The sequence below is a fragment of the Monodelphis domestica genome, chromosome 1 (assembly GCF_027887165.1).
Source record: "Monodelphis domestica isolate mMonDom1 chromosome 1, mMonDom1.pri, whole genome shotgun sequence".
In the NCBI taxonomy this organism is placed as follows: Eukaryota; Metazoa; Chordata; class Mammalia; order Didelphimorphia; family Didelphidae; genus Monodelphis; species Monodelphis domestica.
In genome coordinates, this window is record NC_077227.1 from 569,710,059 (window position 1) to 569,727,054 (window position 16,996).

The following is a 16,996-nucleotide window of genomic DNA, read 5'->3' on the forward strand; positions in this document are numbered from 1 at the left end:
AATTAAGATGGCTCAGTGGATTGAGAGCCAGGCCTAGTGACAGGAGGTCTTGAGTCCAAATGTGACCTCAGACACTTCCTAGCTGTGTGGCCCTAGGCAAGAGACAATCCTAGATGCCTAGCCCTTAAAACTCTCCTGCCTTCCAACTGATAAACAGTGTTGATTCTAAGGCAGAAGGTAAGGATTAAAAAAAAAAAAGATCTAAGAGACATATCCAAGAAGTAGTTTATGATTCATAGCATTTGTGTAGAGATGACTGAATCCATGAGAGTTGATGAAACCTCCAGGATATTATAATATAATATAATATAATATAATGTAATTAATATCATATCATATATGTATCATATATGATATGATATGATATAATATATAACATAACATAACATAATATAATATAACATAATACAATATAGTATAATTAATATAATATAACATAACATAATATAATACAATATAATTAATATAACATAACATAATATAATATAATAGGATATAACACAATGTGGCATGACATGACATATAATATAATATAATAACATAACAATATATAATATAACATAGCATAATAATATAATTAATATAATATAATAATATAGGAGGAAAAATGTTAAAAGGTCCAAGAGAGAGCCTTCAGAGACACTCTTGATTAATAGATAAAACGTGGATATGGATTCAGCAAAAGAGAACAAGGAATAGTAAGGCAAGAAGGAGGAAAACCAAGAGAGCAGTATCACAAAAACCTAGAGGAGTGATCAACAGTATTAAAGGCTTCAGAGAGGTCAAGAAGGATGAGGACTGAGAAAAGATATAGCAATTGATAATGCTGAAGGGAGTAATTTCATTTGAATGATGAGGCTGAAGACAAATCTCAGAGGGTTTATAAGTGAAAGGAGAGAAGTGGATGCACTAAGTGTAGATGGCTTTAGCCACAAAGGGGAGAAGAGATGAAGGATAAAAGCTGGAGGGGATGATTGGATCAAGAGAACCAAGGATGGAGGAGTCATGGGCATGTTTGTAGGCATCCAATTGACTTCTCTGTGTGAATGGACAGGACAAACTCTTTTGAATGGCTACAGATCTTCCAGGAGATTTTTGCAGTGCTTTGAGGCTTGATCATCAACAAACAGTTGCATCATGAGGACAGCACCATCCACAGAGAATCTCTCTTCAACCTGGACTCTACTCTGGATTTTCTCCATCACAGTAGCAGACACCTTTGGTAAACAAACATGTCTCATCTAAAGTTTATTATCCAAGGGTTCCTGAGTAGGGTTATTTCTAGTAAGGACTTAATAAATGCATTTTGAGACCAAATGTTTTGATATCTTCCAAGAAATTCTGAAGGATCTTGATACTGAGCTGTTGTTCAGTCATCTCCAATTCTTCATGAGCCATGTTGCTCATGAGGTTTTCTTGACAAAGATACTAGAGTGGTTTGCCAATGGATTAAAGTAAACAGAAGTTAGACTTGCCTAGGGTAATACAACTAGTAGATGCCTGAGGTTGGATCTGAACTCAGGTCTTCTTGACTTGATGCATAGATGAGAGGATCTAAGTCTCTGTGAGGCAGGCTCATCATCAACCAGCAATAAGCACTATGGGATGTTATAGTCTCTACATCTTTCAGTTAATTTTGAGATGGCAAAAATATGGTTCATTGTTGAATATCACCTCTGAAAGCCTTCATATAAACGCCATATTGAGAATGAGGATGCTTTCATTTTGGGTATAAATAGTTCTCATAAAGATTGTGTATAGATGAAAGTATAACCATATAGGTTGGTTAGATGTTGATATTCTCGCAGTCATATTTTTCTGGCATTAATGGGGGCCAGGATCTGTAAACTGAGACAGCTAGTTGGTCCAGTGGATGAACTGTTGGCCCTGGAATCGGGAAGAACTGAATTAGAATCCCTACTTATATGCTTAATAGCTGTGTGATCCTGGGTAAGTTACTTAACCTCTGTCTACCTTAGTTAACTGCAAATGGGGATAATAACATCTCCTATTGCCCAGGGTCAAAGGAAATAATATTTGTAAAGCAGAGAACCAGGAGAGAGAAGTATCACCCCCACCCCCAAAAGAGATGAAAGCATAATCCAGAAAGAGAGAGATGATCAACAGAGTCATGCTGCTGAAAAGTCAAGAATGATGGAGAAAAGGCAGTTAGCCTGGGCAACTAAGAGATCATCGATGACTGGAAAAGCAATTTCAGTTGAACGATGAAGTCTGATGGCAGAGTTAAGAGAAGTAAAAGAGAGAAGGTGGCCATATCAAGAGTATAAGCTTTTTCAAGGAATTTGGTGGAGAAAGAGATGAATGAAAGATGATAGCTGGCAGATATAAAGGATCTAGTGAGCGTTTTTTAAGGCTGGGTGAAACTTGGGTGTATTTGTAGGAAGAAAAGAAGGAACAAGTAGCTAATAGATTGGGGGTGGGAGTGTTGAGGAGGCAATCTGTTGGGGAAGACAGTGGGGTGTGGGATGAAGCTACATGCAGAGGAGTTAGCCTTGGTTGGAAGAAGGATCACTTCAGCAATTTGCACAAAAAGAGTAGAAATATAACAAAATACATTTTACTGCTATTTTCTGCAAGTAGTCTCACTGGCAGTAAGCAAACAGGCTTCTTTGAGTGGGGGAAAACGGTACATCTGAAACTACCAAATGGACAGTGCTTCTCTAGACAAACATTTATTCATTATCGGCTATGCACAAAGCCAGGTAGCTACCTGGTACAGTGGCTGGAGTGCCTGGGTTGAAATCAGGAACTCCTCCTTAGTTCATATCTGATCTCAAACACTTACCTTGGGCAAGTCACTTATTCCTGTTTGCTTCAGTTCCTCATCTGGAAAGTGAGCTGGAGAAAGAAATGGCAACTCAATCAATCTTTGCAACTGAAATGACCAACAACAAAAAAATGCAAAGCATTGCCTGTAGAATTATAGAATTTCTAAGCTGGAAAGGATCTTAAGAGATCATTTAGTTTTACTTTCTCATTTTACAGATGAGGAAGCTGAGGTTCAGATTAATTAAATGAGTTGCCTAAGTTCATACAGCTCATTTGCTAGAATTGAAACCTAAATCTTCTAAATTCCTGCCTGGTTCTTTTTCCAGGAAGCCATATCATGTAACTAGTCAAAATGTTATTGATAATATTCCTTGGAGATTTCTTCATTGCATCCTCTAGCTTCTCTTAGATCTAACTTGAAATGTGGCCTTCTCTAGAAGGGAAATGGGTAAGAGAACAAGCAAATATATAATCCTGTAATAAGCCTTTCTTTTACAAATATCATCTCTTTTTATCCTTACAAAAATCCTAGGAGGTGAGTACTATTATCATTCCCATTATTGTTTAAGGCAAACAAAAGTGGTGACTTCAGAGCAACTCAGATAAGTGTTTAAGGTTGGATTTGAACCCACCAGCTGCCATGTCTTTCTAATAATTGCTATGATCATACTCTTATTCTGGGTCACTATGTATCTTCAACCTGTAATCTAGTGTTATTTAGTAAACAAATACTTATTTGACACAAATTAGATGCAAAAGCATCGTATTAAATGCTTCTGGGGTTGAAAAATTTAGTAGGTCTATTCTCTGCTCTCAAAGGAATTTATAATCTAGGCAAAATAACAAGTGAAAAAAAAGACTTATATGAAAAGTTAAATCACAATATAAACAGGCGTCCTTACATTGTTGGTAGATCTGCAGACCAGTAAGTGACATTTTGCAAGAGCAGTATGCCAACATGCTAATATGAAACAAAAGTCAAGAAATGGTAGCAATTAATCAAGTGAGATAATATATGTAAAGTGTTTAGCACAATGCTTGGTACATAGTAGGCTTAATGCATGATTGCTCTCTTCCATCCCCCCACCCTCATTACTAAAACAAAATCACAAAAAAACTCATTAAAATTTTACTTACACAAAAATACTTCTACCTATTCTATTTGTGAAAGTAAAAATTCAGAAACAACCTGTGTTAAACAATTGGAGAATAGTTGAATAAATTATAATGGTATATTAGCATAACAGAATATGATACTGCCCTTGAAATGATGAATATGAAGCACACAAGGAAATATGGAAAGACTTATACAACTAGATGCTGAATGAAATCAAATGGATCCAGAACAGAGTACTTATTAACTACAAGGCACCGTGGGATGAAAGCTACAATTAGAGACAGAGGTGCTGGGTTCAGATGGAAGCTCTGTCACTTTCTATCCTTATAATCTTTGGTAAATCACTTAATTTCGGGTTCTCATTTTCCTCAACTGTAAAATAATGGGGTCAGTTCAGATGACCTCTAAGTTCCCTTCTAGCTCTAAATCAATGATCCTATTTTATATACATGCACACACACATTCACACCCTGTATGTGTGCATAAGTGTGTGTGTATATATACACAATGTATATGTATAGAATATAGCCATATATGCATAGACACTTATACACATAAAGAGGTATATGCATATGTTTACACATATGTACCAGGGTGTGCTGATAAATGCTTTTAAATGTAATCTGTTAACATTTTCTCCATCACAATGTTAAGTCTGGACAATCAACAAAAAATATATTAATCCCTAATTTTGGTGCATTGCTGATTTTTGCTATAAAAATGTTCCCATTGAAAATAATAATAATTATAGGTAGCATTTATATATAACCTACTATTATGATAAGATCTTTACAATTACTATCTCATTTGGTCCTCACCACAAGAATGGGAAGTAGGTGCTATTATTACTCTTGCATTACAGATGGGGAAACAGAGGCAAACAGATGTTAAGTGACTTGAGCTAATGAAGGGTCTGAGGCAGGATTTGAACTCAGAAAGATGAATCTTCCTGACTTCAGGCTCAGTGATCTATCCACTGAGATGGCTCAGATCTTATATTTAATAATTGGATCTTGAGAGACACTATGAGTTGACTCCAACAACATGTACAACATGCATGTGAATCTATATATGCAGACATATTTGTATATATATGTATATATCTAAATGCATATATATGTATAGATATGTCTATACATAGACATATATAAGATATAGCTAGATGATGGATGGATGGATGGATGAATAGATAGATGATAGAGACAGACAGACAGATGGATGGATGGATGGATAGATAGAAAGACAGACAGACAGACAGACAGACAGACAGACAGACAGATAGATAGATGGATGGATGGATGGATGGATGGATGGATGGATGGATGGATGGATGACAAATGTAGATAAGTAGACAGACAGCTAGCTAGATGGATGGATAAGTAGATGGATGGATGGATGGATGGATGGATGGATGGCTAGACAGACAGACAGACAGACAGATAGATAGATAGATAGATAGATAGATGGATTGATAAATAAATAGATGGATGAATGATAAAGGTATACAGATAGGTAGATAGACAGGCAGACAGGCAGATAGACAGATGGCTAGACAGATAGATAGACAGACATATACAGGCATATCAGTTCCAGATTACCATATAAAGTGAGTAACATGAATTTTTTAGTCTTCCAATGCATATAAAATTCTATTTACACCATACTGTGGTCTATTAAGTTTGCAACATATTACGTCTAAAGCTCCCCCAACACTGTACATACTTTAATTTAAAAAGACTTTAAAGCTAAAAAATGCTGACTATCATTTGAGCCTTCAGTGAGTTGCAATCTCTCTGCTGGTGGGGGTCTTGCCTCAGTGTCAATGGCTGCTGAGTAATCAGGGTGGTGGTTGCTAAAGGCTGGGGTGGCTGTGGCAATTTCTGAAAAGAAGACAACAGTGAAATTTGCCATTTTGATTGACTTTTCCTTTCATAAAAGATTTCTCTGTAGCATTCAATGCTGTTTTATACCCTTTTACCCAAGTAGAACTTTTTTCAAAATCAGAGTTCAAAATCTGTTCAAACTTTGCCACCATTTTATCAACTAAGTTTATGTAGTGTTCTTCAATATTGCTGTCTCAGGAAATAAGGAGGACTGAGGAGAGGGAGAGAAATAGGGAAGTCCATTGGTGGACAATTAGGACACACACAACATTTATTGATTTAAGTTTCTGTCTTATATGGGCAGATTCATGGCACCCCCAAACAATTACAAAAGTGACATAAATGATATAAAATGTGACACAGAGACACAATGTAAGCACATGTTGTTGGGAACATTGACTCTGGATGGAACAACTAGGTGGCTCAGTGCAAAAGCACCAGGTCTGGTGACAGGAGGTCTTGGGTTCAAGCCTAACCTCAGATACTTCCTAGCTGTGTGGCCCTAACCCCAATTGCCTAGCCCTTACCATTCTTCTGCCTTGGAACCTGTTCTTAGTTTTGATTCTAAGATAGAAGATTTGAAAAAAAAGAAAAATGGACCTGATAGAATTGCTCAATATAATGTTGCCACAAACTTTCAATTTGTAAAAATTAAAAAAAAAAAAACAAGCAAAATCTGCAAAGCCCAATAAAATGAAGTATGCCCTCTCAGTTGTTTTTTGTCCTTTGTTTTTGAAGAATATGTGTGAGTGTGCACCTGTGTATGGATACACACATACACACACTGTTGCAGGGCAAAGGGGGGAGGATATGCCATCTTTCCTTATCTATTAAAGGTCTATCTTCAGCTTTGGACTTACCAGGTTTAGTACTTGGGGAACCTGGTCTCTAATAAGAGGAGTTATATTTCTTTTAGACTCTTTGACTTGTTACACCCCCTAATCTGGTACCTCACAGTAATTTTACCTAAAGTTTATGTCTAAGTTCTTCCTTAGACATAAGCATGTAGGAGGATACTCTATCATATAAATCAGGGATGGGGCATCAATACTATGTACGTAATATGTGTTATATTATATTCTATAGCTACCTGCATATATTTGACTACATATGTACATATGTATGTGGATATATATACATTATATATGTACATGCACGTGTCTGCCACTATCCTTTTTGTCTTCCTGTCTCTTTTTTTAGCTTTAAAATTTTTGTTTGTTATTAACAAAAACCCAGTTAACTCTTCCCCTCCCTTGCTGCCATTAGAGAAGGCATCATTTGACAAAAAGATATATGTATATATAAAACCCTGTCTTGCTTCTTTCTATTTATCAGTTCTTTCTCTGGAGGAGGATATGTACAAGTCATTCTTCAAACAATATTTCTGTCGCTGTATATAATGCTCTCTTGGTTCTGCTCATTTTGCTCTTCATAATTCCACGTTTATCCAAAATTAACTTGTTTGTCATTTCTTATGGCACAATAGTAGTCCATCCTAATCACATGTGCCACACTTATTTTGCCATTTCTGTTTTCACTTTTTATACCACCAGTATCCCAGGAACACACAAGAATTGATTAGATATATACATACCTACGTATGTATGCATGAATGAATGTATATTAGTAAAGAAAACAGATTCTAAAGTGTTGGAACATTGTTTAAAGCTGAAATAGGCTACAACAAAATCACTTTATTTTTTAATTCATTTGGTTCTGGTTCATTAAAAGCAGTTTGAGTAAGATTTTGTGCCTTATGTGACTGTTTTTGCTGAAATTTATAATTTCTAAAAAGCAAAAGAAATAGCTATCTAAAAGGTCACAGTGATAATGGAATTTTAGAAGTCACATAGTCCAACACTTTATTCTATTTTTTAAACCCTTACCTTTTGTCTTAGTAACAACTCTAAGATGTAAGAGCGGCAAGGGCTAGGCAATCTGGGTTAAGTGACTTGCCCTGGGTCACAGGGCTAGAAAGGAGGAGGTCACATTTGAACCAGATCTGATGCTCTGTCCACTGTGTTACCTGGCTGCTCCACAACACTTTATATTTTAGGTAATAAGAAAACTCACTGTTAATAAAGAGCAGTGTCAGAACTTGAGTCTAGGTCTGCTAATTACAAATCTACTGTGCTTCCTCTTAACCAGGCTGCTTTGCAATAGAGTAGTATGGAATAGAAGGGATACCAGTTTTAGAGGAGTTTAGCAAAAACTTCATTGGTGAGGGACTTTGCAAATTTTGACTGGACTAGAGTTGTTCCTGTTCTTTTCCTGTTCGTATATTCTTTTCTTTACATAAACTATGAGTTGCTATCAGGCAAGTAGCTCTGTCTTTCCTTTACTGCCTGAGTGATGCTAGTATGTTATTTACCTGCTCTGAGCCTCAGTTTCCTCATAAAATGCAGAGAAGAGAATTAAGCTCACAGGGACATTTAATGATCAAAGGGGAGGGTGATTTATGTAAAGAGCTTCACAAATCTCAAGGTGTTATATAAATTTATTAGATGTTTACTGAGTCCTCAGCACTGGGGATGGCAAAGGGCAAGACTGGGGACTCCATAATTCACGTCATCTAGCTAGAGAGAGAATGGAACCAGGAGGCAGGACATTTTATACAGGAACCCAAAACTGGCATGATAAAGAAAATGTGGAGACAAGAAGAGAGGCCAGGAACCAGGTAATTCAAGTCCAATCCAGGAGTTGAGCTGTCATTGAATGACAGTTCTGCTGTACTTGGCAAGTTTTCACAATGCCCTCTTATTGCATTCTCTCTAAATTCTTTTCTGTTTTTTTTTTTTAAAGGGGGCAATGCTGTCAACCTTCAGGATCTATAAATGTATATGGCATTATTCTCCAATGACTTATTCTTTTAGTCAGTTACTTTGCTAGGAAGGAAGGAAAGAAGGGAGGAAATAAATGTTTATTAAGCACTGACCATGTGCCAGGTACACAAGGCAACTAGGTGGCATAGTGGATAGAGCACTGGACCTGGATGTGACTTCAGACCCTTATTAGCTGTGTGACCCTGATCAAATCACTTAACCTTTTTTAATTTAATCCACTAGAGAAGGAAATGCCAAACCAAACCTGTATCATTGCCAAGAAACCCCCAGGGATGGTATTGGTGTCCATGGGGTCACAAAGAGTCAGACACGACTGAACAAAAATGTGCCAGGGTATACTATGAGCTTTATAAATATTTCATGTGATTCTCAATAATGCTGGGAGGTAGAAGCTAGTATTATCTCCATTTTATAGTTGAGGAAGACTGTGAATAAAGCACTTGCCCAGAGTCACATCATTAGTGAGTTTCTAAGGCCACATTTGAATTTAGGTCTTCCTGACTCCTGACTCTACTACCTAGCTGCTTAAAGCTTGAAGGAAAGAAGGGAGTAGTGGGAAGAGTAATGGGCATGAAGTTAGAAGTTAGAGTTTGAATCATGATCCCATCATTTAATACCTGTGTGTCTCTAGACAAACATTTCCCCTTTCTTGGACTTAAGTTTTCTCATCTGCAAAAAAAAAAAAAGAGCATTAGACTACATGAACCCAAGTTTACTTCAATCTCTAAATCCTGCAGGGAAAGAACAGAGCCCAATAAGAAGCTCCAGTTCCCATGAGTTAATCCCACAAAAACTATCTTAGTCAATCCCTGTTAGATGAAAACACCTGGGTTCCACCATACTGATTCTCTCCTTCTACCTTAGCCCAGGAAATGAAGCCAATATCCATCTCTTTGCTAAGGCATTACTGCTTTCCTCTGTAGGCAAAGATGTTCTGAGGACTCAAGATATGACACAGTCATTCTCTGAAACACAGATTTTCAAAACACCCAGCCAGGTTTCATTTCTGAAAATAAGATTCCAGCAAGGGAGTCCATTTCCCCAGTAAGGTATTCTTCTAATGGCCTACCATTCAGACTACCATTCAGCTGTAAACATGAGGTCCAACACAACAATGGTAGAGGAAAGGGAGAGGAGGGAAGAAATAGAGAGGTTTAATATATTTATCCAGATCTAAATTTTATCAGATCCATCAGAATTATCTTCTCTTCTACCCCCAGGGCTCTACAGGTACTTTTACTGCTTTGGGGCCACCCATTCATAGAATGTGCACAAGGCATCCTAAAACCAAGATGAAAGGCAAGGTATGGATTAAGGGATTAGAACAGTCCAATGATTTAATTGGTTCAGGGAATTCTCCAATTAAGAAGGAAGCTGGGTGACTCAGTGGATAGTGCTGAATCTGGAGTTCAAATTGGATCTCAGATCTTGGGCAAGTCACTTAACTGATGTTGTAACAGTTAAAATTTAGGGAGACTGAGGCAGGTAGAAATTAGTTTCTCTCTGCAAGGAGTATTATATTTTTTAGAGGTTTATTAAAGGTTAAAGATTAAAGAAAATACAGAATAAGAAAAAACACGTGCCTAGGCCAGAGGCCTAGGCCAGATAACCTCACATCGCGGAAGAGACGCATCCGCTCCAAAAGGGAAGTCCGAAAGACCCTCAAAAGCCTTTGTAATCAGCTTAAATACCTTCTCGATCTCGCCCACCTCAGAATTCCGTGGGATTACAAAGCATTTTGGGGAAGTGGAGCAAGGGCTTGTGGGGATTGAAGTCCAGAGTTCAAATCTCAATTTTACAATGTTGGCCTTAATCCACTGGGGAAAGAAATGGCAAACCAATCCAGTATTTTTGGAAAACCCCATGGTCCGTGTGGCCACAAAGAAACAGCAACAACTGGATTATGGAACAACAGATTAGGAAATTCTCTTTAACAATCCTGTAGGAATTGCCTTTGCCTCATTTGGAGCAATAACTTGCTAGGAGTCATGAAGATGGTATTGTCAGAGGTAGGACTTTAACTGCAGGGTTTGCTGGGCACCAAGGATAGCCCTGGCATCATAGTAGAGGGATGCATGATCAAAAATTTTTAATCTTAGCTGGTAGAACCATTCCTTCTCCCTGAACCATCTCCCTTAGTTAGCCATTGCCCAGCCCCTTTACAATATGGTATGGTACACTTTTTCTTTAATGCCAGCCTCTGTCACAAGCTGCCTTAGTTCTGGGATCAGAGGATTTAAGAACTACAAGGGACCTTGGTGAACATTTGGTCCAACATTTCACAGATGAGAAAATTGAGGCTGAGAGGTGAAACAGCTCACACAAGGTCACACAGATTATAATGTGTGAGACTCCAAATTCAGTTTCTTTTGTCAACCTGAGAAAACACAACCACCAAAGCAGTTATAAAAGAACATGTTTTTAATGAGGGCAAGGGAGATAATGCTCTGATGGCCAGCCACCACACAGAGCCACCACCCAACTCCAAGACTTTGGGAACATTGTCTCTGAGAAAAACCAACAATGGGAATTTCCACTTTACTGAGAATCTTATATATAAAATCCTTTGGGGAGTATGGGAAAGGGAGGACAACTGATTAGCTTACATAGATGTTAGAGAAAGAGGATTCTAGTCAGAGGCTAGAATACCTGGGATCAGTCTACTTATGACAAACCTAATAATTCTATCTAGGATGACTCTGGGGTGCTTGAGGGTTTCATCAAACAAGGCTGCCACTTTCTTTTCTCATAAGATCTAAGATCGCTTTTCCCTTTCCACATCATTTTAACTTTTATTCCTGCAAATTAATTCCCAGTGGAATTGTAAATTACTCCTTGGGGCAGGAGCTGTGACCTCTTCTCTCTGGCATCCCCTCCATGGCTTGGTCAAGAACTTGGACAATGGGAGGTGTTCATAAATAGCTGTCAGGCTGCAAAGGGAAGAAAAATCTTCCTTCTGGAGATAGAAGTGTGAACCTGGCTTCCACACAGTCTTAAGTCGTTAGTTTTGTGACCTTGGCCATGCCCCATGGCTTTATTGGTACAATGAGGGGATTGGGCTCCGCAAGCTCTAGGGGCTTTTCTAGCCCTGTGTAGTCCTAGCATTCTAGGCCCCAAAAGGGGTTCCTTTGGAGGCAGTAACCTCCCAGAAACTACAATGGGCCTGCAAACTACAACTCCCGGCGAATCTCTGCCAGCAGGTTGGATAAGCAATTAACGCGGCTTCTTCTGAGGGACGTACTCAGCCAGTTGAGCGTTTATTTACACGTGTCTGTCGACCCTCCCTCACCATCCCCTCCAATTCTGCTGAGCAGTGGCGTCTCCATCTCGGTTTTCCACTCCCCGGCCCCTCCGTGCCCTTTTCTTATTCTGCTTTCTCGGGCTCTCTGGGAGTTGTAGTCCCTCTGTGCGCTCCGCCCTCCCTCTCCCTCCTCTTTAAGCCCTCCTTCCCCTTCCCCCTTTAACTGCGCTGGACTCCTTTCCCAAGATGCCCCGCGAGGGAGTGAAAGGTTCAGTGGTTTGGATTTTTGTTTTTTTGGTATTTTTTTTAATAGAGAATTAAAAGGTAGAAAATCAAAACTTCGACCTCTCCGCAGCCGCCAGTTTCTCCTGCATGCAATCCTCCAACCATTTGCTTGGGCTGTTCCCCAGGTACTGCAACTCCTCCTCCCTCCCTCCTTCCCTGGTGCTCCAGGTCGGGAAATGATGTGAATTTGGAGATGCAATGCTCCACCCCTAACCCCAGCCCCGCCCCGCCCGCTCGCCCTCAATGGAAAGACACTTCCTGTGACAGTTCATTTCCTGGTTGGATGGATGGAGCCGAAGAGGGTGTGTGGGGCGGCGGGGGGGAGGGGTAGAGAGGGGGGTCAATCTCTGATGGTCTCTCCAGCGATCAGCTGAAGCCTCATGCAATTCTCGCCTCTCCCGGGTTACCTTGCAACAGAGTTGCAGTCTGGGATCCGGTGGCTGTGACAATGTTGCTGAATTGGTAGCCAGGAGCCTGCAGCCTGGAGCTGTACGAAGTGGGTAAAAAACTGCCTGGATGCTCGCTGGCTGGGTCTGGGGAGGGGGCGATGTGCCCCAGGATGGGGGAGGGGGCGGGCCGGCCGCTCTAGTATTAGCTGCTGGGAGACCGGCAACCCAGCCCTCTTTGCCTTCCCTGCCTGCCTGTCTGCCTGCGGAAAAAACCGACTTCAGGATATGCCCGACTCCCGCGGCTGGGGAGGCGGTTTCAGTGGCTGTCACTTGATGGGGGTGGGGGAGAGTGGGAGGGAGGGTGACCCGGTGTTTTTCCTCACTATGTAAGGGCAGGTAGCATCTTCCTGATCTTGTGTTTGTGTGTGTGTGTGTGGTTCCCCCTAGAGCAAGGCAGACGATTTATTATTTCATTATCATCATTATTATTATTTAGTGACTGACTCATCCTCTCTTTCTGCCATCACAGGTCTAAACTTTAAAAAAATCGCTTTCCAGAAGAGGAAGAGAAAATTGCACTACTTAGAAGCATATATATATTATATGCATAAATATATATACATATATATAAATATATACACATCTTCCCCTCTTTCCCCATGAGTGGATTTTTCCTGTTATCCCAATAGAGATCGGGGAGGAAATTTTGGGACTTCTTGCTTTTCATAATTAAAAGAGAGAGAGAAGAAAAAAAAAGCATCCAGGAACCATTTCATCTGCCGGTTTGTTGCTGCCTTCTTTTGCAAGATGAAGAAGTTTTTTGACTCCCGCCGAGAGCAAGGAGGCTCTGGCCCGGGGTCTGGCTCCAGCGGAGGAGGAGGGAGCACCTCGGGCCCAGGGAGTGGGCACATTGGCCGCGTCTTTGGCATTGGGAGACATCAGGTCACTGTGGATGAGGTATTGGCTGAAGGTAAGAGAGAAGCGGCTTTTGGAACAGACTTGTGTATATGCTTAAATTCTCGGGATTTTCAGTATAGACGAGTAGATTCAGCCCTTTTCAGTCTCTCCCCCCCCAATTCCTTGTTCCCAGATTCGTTGTCCTTGAGTGATTTAAAACTGAGATATGAAAGTGACAAGTCCCATTTTCCACAGGCCTTTCTTTTATATCTATTTTTAAATATGAAAAGAGCTATATTCCACTGTCTACCACAGCTGCCTTGTGGTTTATAGGAGCTACTGTATGGCACAGCCCAGGGAAAAGTACTTAGTCCTATAAAAATAGATGGAGGTGGTGGTTGTTATCTCTTTACCCAGGATCCTCAATATTGAGGAAGAGATGACCCAGTGAGGGGAGAGACTCTCTTTCCCCTCCTGACTTTGCCTCTGCTACCAGGAGACTTCAGAAAGAAGAGAGGCTTTTCAGAGGAAAGGGAGGGAGTCTGTTTTCCCAGATGCCCTGAGCCCAGAGGCAAGGCTCTAGGTGGAATGAGCCAGCTTTGCGCCCCAGCTCAGCTGGAAGCAGGTCCTCAGAGTGCAGCAGAGGTAGCAGACATGATTTGCAATGAGTTCTTTTTCTCAGTTCAGATATAGAGGCCTTTCTAATATTTGTTTTTTTTCTTTGCTTTTTAACCAAGTGGGAAAATACTTGAAATGCTTATAAAGGGGAGACTCTTTCCCTTTGATTGTCCCCTTCCCTTAAAGAGGATATTCAAATCCCGCAAAGTCTAGACACGTCTCCTATGTAGCACAGAGATGACATTTGTACTGCTGCTTGAATATGGGTGGTAGATGTTATGTCTGTTTCCTGTATATACTAGATCACATAGATAATCTGTTTATATCTATACCTTAAACTCCTTCCCCTCCCTTCCCCCCCCCCCCCCCCATCCCACTTCAGGGATATCTTTGTATGTCTGTTTTGGTAACCTTATCCTCGACCTTCATAATTATGCCAGACTCATTATATTTTTCACAGTCCATTGCATGCCCAGCATGTCTTTATTTTTAATAAAAGCCGAAATTTCCTTGGCATGAAGCTTTTCAAACTAATTGGATGGAACCAGCCTGCTGAAGGCAGAGCTACAGATTGTAATGGGGAAGGAGAGAGGGAGCAGGCCTGTATTTCTGCAATGAGCTCTTTGAAGGCATCCAAACTCTGAGGACAGGACCCCCAGAGAAAGGAAGACCAGAGAACCTGGGGAGAAGAAAGTGGGGGGGAATTCCATTTTTAAAAGGTTGTCTGTCTTAAAAAGGCAAGGTTTGAGCAAGCCCTGGGTCCTGACCCGGGTCCTCTGAAATGCCGGTCATGGTGAGCACTTACAGGCTGGGTGCTGACTGGGTGGTGGGAGGAGGAAGGAGCTGTGTTTGTCTCTGAGCTTGTATAATCACTGGATTCAGCTAGGGCCCAGTTCTTTGCCTGGGGGATAGAAGCCTCTAGCCTCCTCCCCACCTCCTTCCTCAAAGAAAAAAAGAGGAAAAATTCCTCCTCCCTCAAAAAAAAATAGATTTGTTCCTATTCCCTTTCTTTTTTTATAGCTAGACCTTTTCTGGCCATGGAGGCACTGTCCCTGGCTTCTTTCATTAGGGGCTTTGGTGTCAGATGGGAGATTCCCCACCCCATAGTCTGGTCTTTCACTTTCATCCCTGTACCAAAGTCCTTGACTGCTGCAGAGAGGTGAAGTATTATTTTCCCCCTTGGGGAAATGAGGGGAAATGAATCTGGATCCTAGTGGTCTTTCCTGCTGTCCTGAGATCCCTGGGGAGGACCTTGTTCATTTAAGGACTATCACCCAGGCTGCCTGGGAAGGGGATTTTGATGGGGGAGGAAGAAAGGTGGGTGGGAGGGAAGGCTCTACCTGGCTACAGGGACTGTGGCCAGTATGGCTCGCTCTCTCTCTCTCTCTCTCTCTCTCTCTCTCTCTCTCTCTCTCTCTCTCTCTCTCTCTCTCTCCCTCTGAAAGCCATTGATGAGAAGTGCTTTGTCACATCATCAGAACCATGCCCATGACATATGGTACCTGGGAAGGGCTTTGCAGTCATTGTGGATTGGGGATCCCAAGGAAATGAGATAAGTCTGTTTGACCAACAGGAGAAATGGGGCTCAGCCAGGGGAAGACCTTGTTCTGGTCTTTTCACATCAGATTCCAGAGACTAGATCCGAAGCTCTGGGCCTCTCTGTTCCTTCTGTGGGTTCCTTCCTTAGTCTCTAGCATTGAGCCTGAGTCAGAGGATCTGAGGAATGAGGTAGGGAGGAGCCAATATGCCAGGCAATTATAGAGCATAAGACTAAGTGAGAAGCTGTTCTAGGTATGAAGGCAGGTGTTAAGGACTCTGCCTTCAGGGAGTTTGGAATTGAGTTGGGAAAGGACTTAGAGAAAAAAGACAGCAAAATGTCAGGGATACACTCACTAGCTGGGTGACCTTGTGCAAGTCACTTAACCCTATTTGCTTCCGTTTCCTCCTCCATAAAATAAACTGGAGAAGGAAATGGCAAACCATTCCAGATTCTTTACCAAAAAAAACCCTGAAATGGGGTTGGACATGATTGAAACCATTCTATAATAACAAAATGCACATGTACATACATATATGTATATATACATATTCACATGTGATAAATACCAAATGAGTAGATTGGGCAAATGTCCATGGAATTTAGAAAAAGTAGAGAAACACAGAATATCAGAAATTAAGGGACTTTCTAGGCCATATATTTTAGCCTTCTCATTTGTAGATGAAGAAACTGAGGCTGAGAGATTGATAATAATAATTCAATTTTAATAACTTAAGCCCTTAACATTGTGAGGAAGGTGTCATAAATGTGACTATTCTTACTTTACAGAAAGGGAGAGACTGAGACTTGGCAAAGTCTGTCCTTAGCTGCAAAAGCCCTGGATTAGAATTTGCATCCCCAGCACCTAGTATATAGTACTGGGCAATTGGTTAACATTTAATTAAATGCTTTGTTAATTTGATTGGATAGGATTCGGAGAAATGGAGAATGGGTGAGAGGAGGTAGAAATACTTCTGCATGATCTTTTTGGAAAAAAGTAGACCAATTTGGTTGAAACAACTTCTTCCCCAGATTGCTCACCTTGGGCTATCCGGCCAACTATCCCTGGAAGTCTCACCATGTTCTTTCAGCTCTTGCCCAAGGCTCAGGGCTTTTTGGGTGCTACTGATCCTTGAACCCCTTTTGCTACTGATTCCTGCCTTGAGCCCCTTTTCTCTGGGTCAGATCCAGGAGACAACTCTTCATGACCCTGTTTGGGGTTTTCTGGGCTGCAACATGGAGTGGTTTGCCATTTACAGGTAGCATATATTTGGGAGACTCGTTGGGACCAGCAGGAAGGGTTATCAGTTCTTGTTTGGACACCCCGTTCGAAAAGTTTGTACCTTTGGAGACCTTCTCTCTCCCTGTATTCTCCCCGAAGGGACTCAGGCAGTTC

The 16,996-nt window shown here is 40.8% G+C and overlaps 1 protein-coding gene and 1 long non-coding RNA gene across 22 annotated transcripts in view; one reads left to right on the forward strand and one right to left on the reverse strand.

Annotated features, from left to right (window-relative positions):
- Positions 1–498: 498 nt before the first annotated feature.
- Positions 499–12,381, reverse strand: LOC103098553 (uncharacterized). Its single transcript, XR_008915534.1, has 4 exons — positions 12,220–12,381; positions 9,251–9,302; positions 3,693–3,751; positions 499–2,859 (listed from the first exon to the last, which is right to left on the reverse strand). It is a non-coding gene; the product is annotated as an uncharacterized LOC103098553 (long non-coding RNA).
- A 1-nt stretch (position 12,382) lies between these two features.
- AAK1 (AP2 associated kinase 1) overlaps positions 12,383–16,996 on the forward strand; it is a 259,638-nt gene continuing 255,024 nt past the window's right edge. For 17 of the 21 annotated variants that reach the window (XM_007476260.2, XM_007476265.2, XM_007476259.2 and 14 more), the window contains exons 1-2: positions 12,435–12,655; positions 13,078–13,518. In XM_007476260.2, the coding sequence (XP_007476322.2) occupies positions 13,356–13,518 (163 nt within the window). In that variant the 5' untranslated portion in view covers positions 12,435–12,655; positions 13,078–13,355. Of the gene's footprint in view, positions 12,656–13,077; positions 13,519–16,996 lie in introns of all 21 variants that reach the window. The other 4 variants (XM_007476256.2, XM_007476263.2, XM_007476268.2 and 1 more) reach the window with 2 other exon arrangements.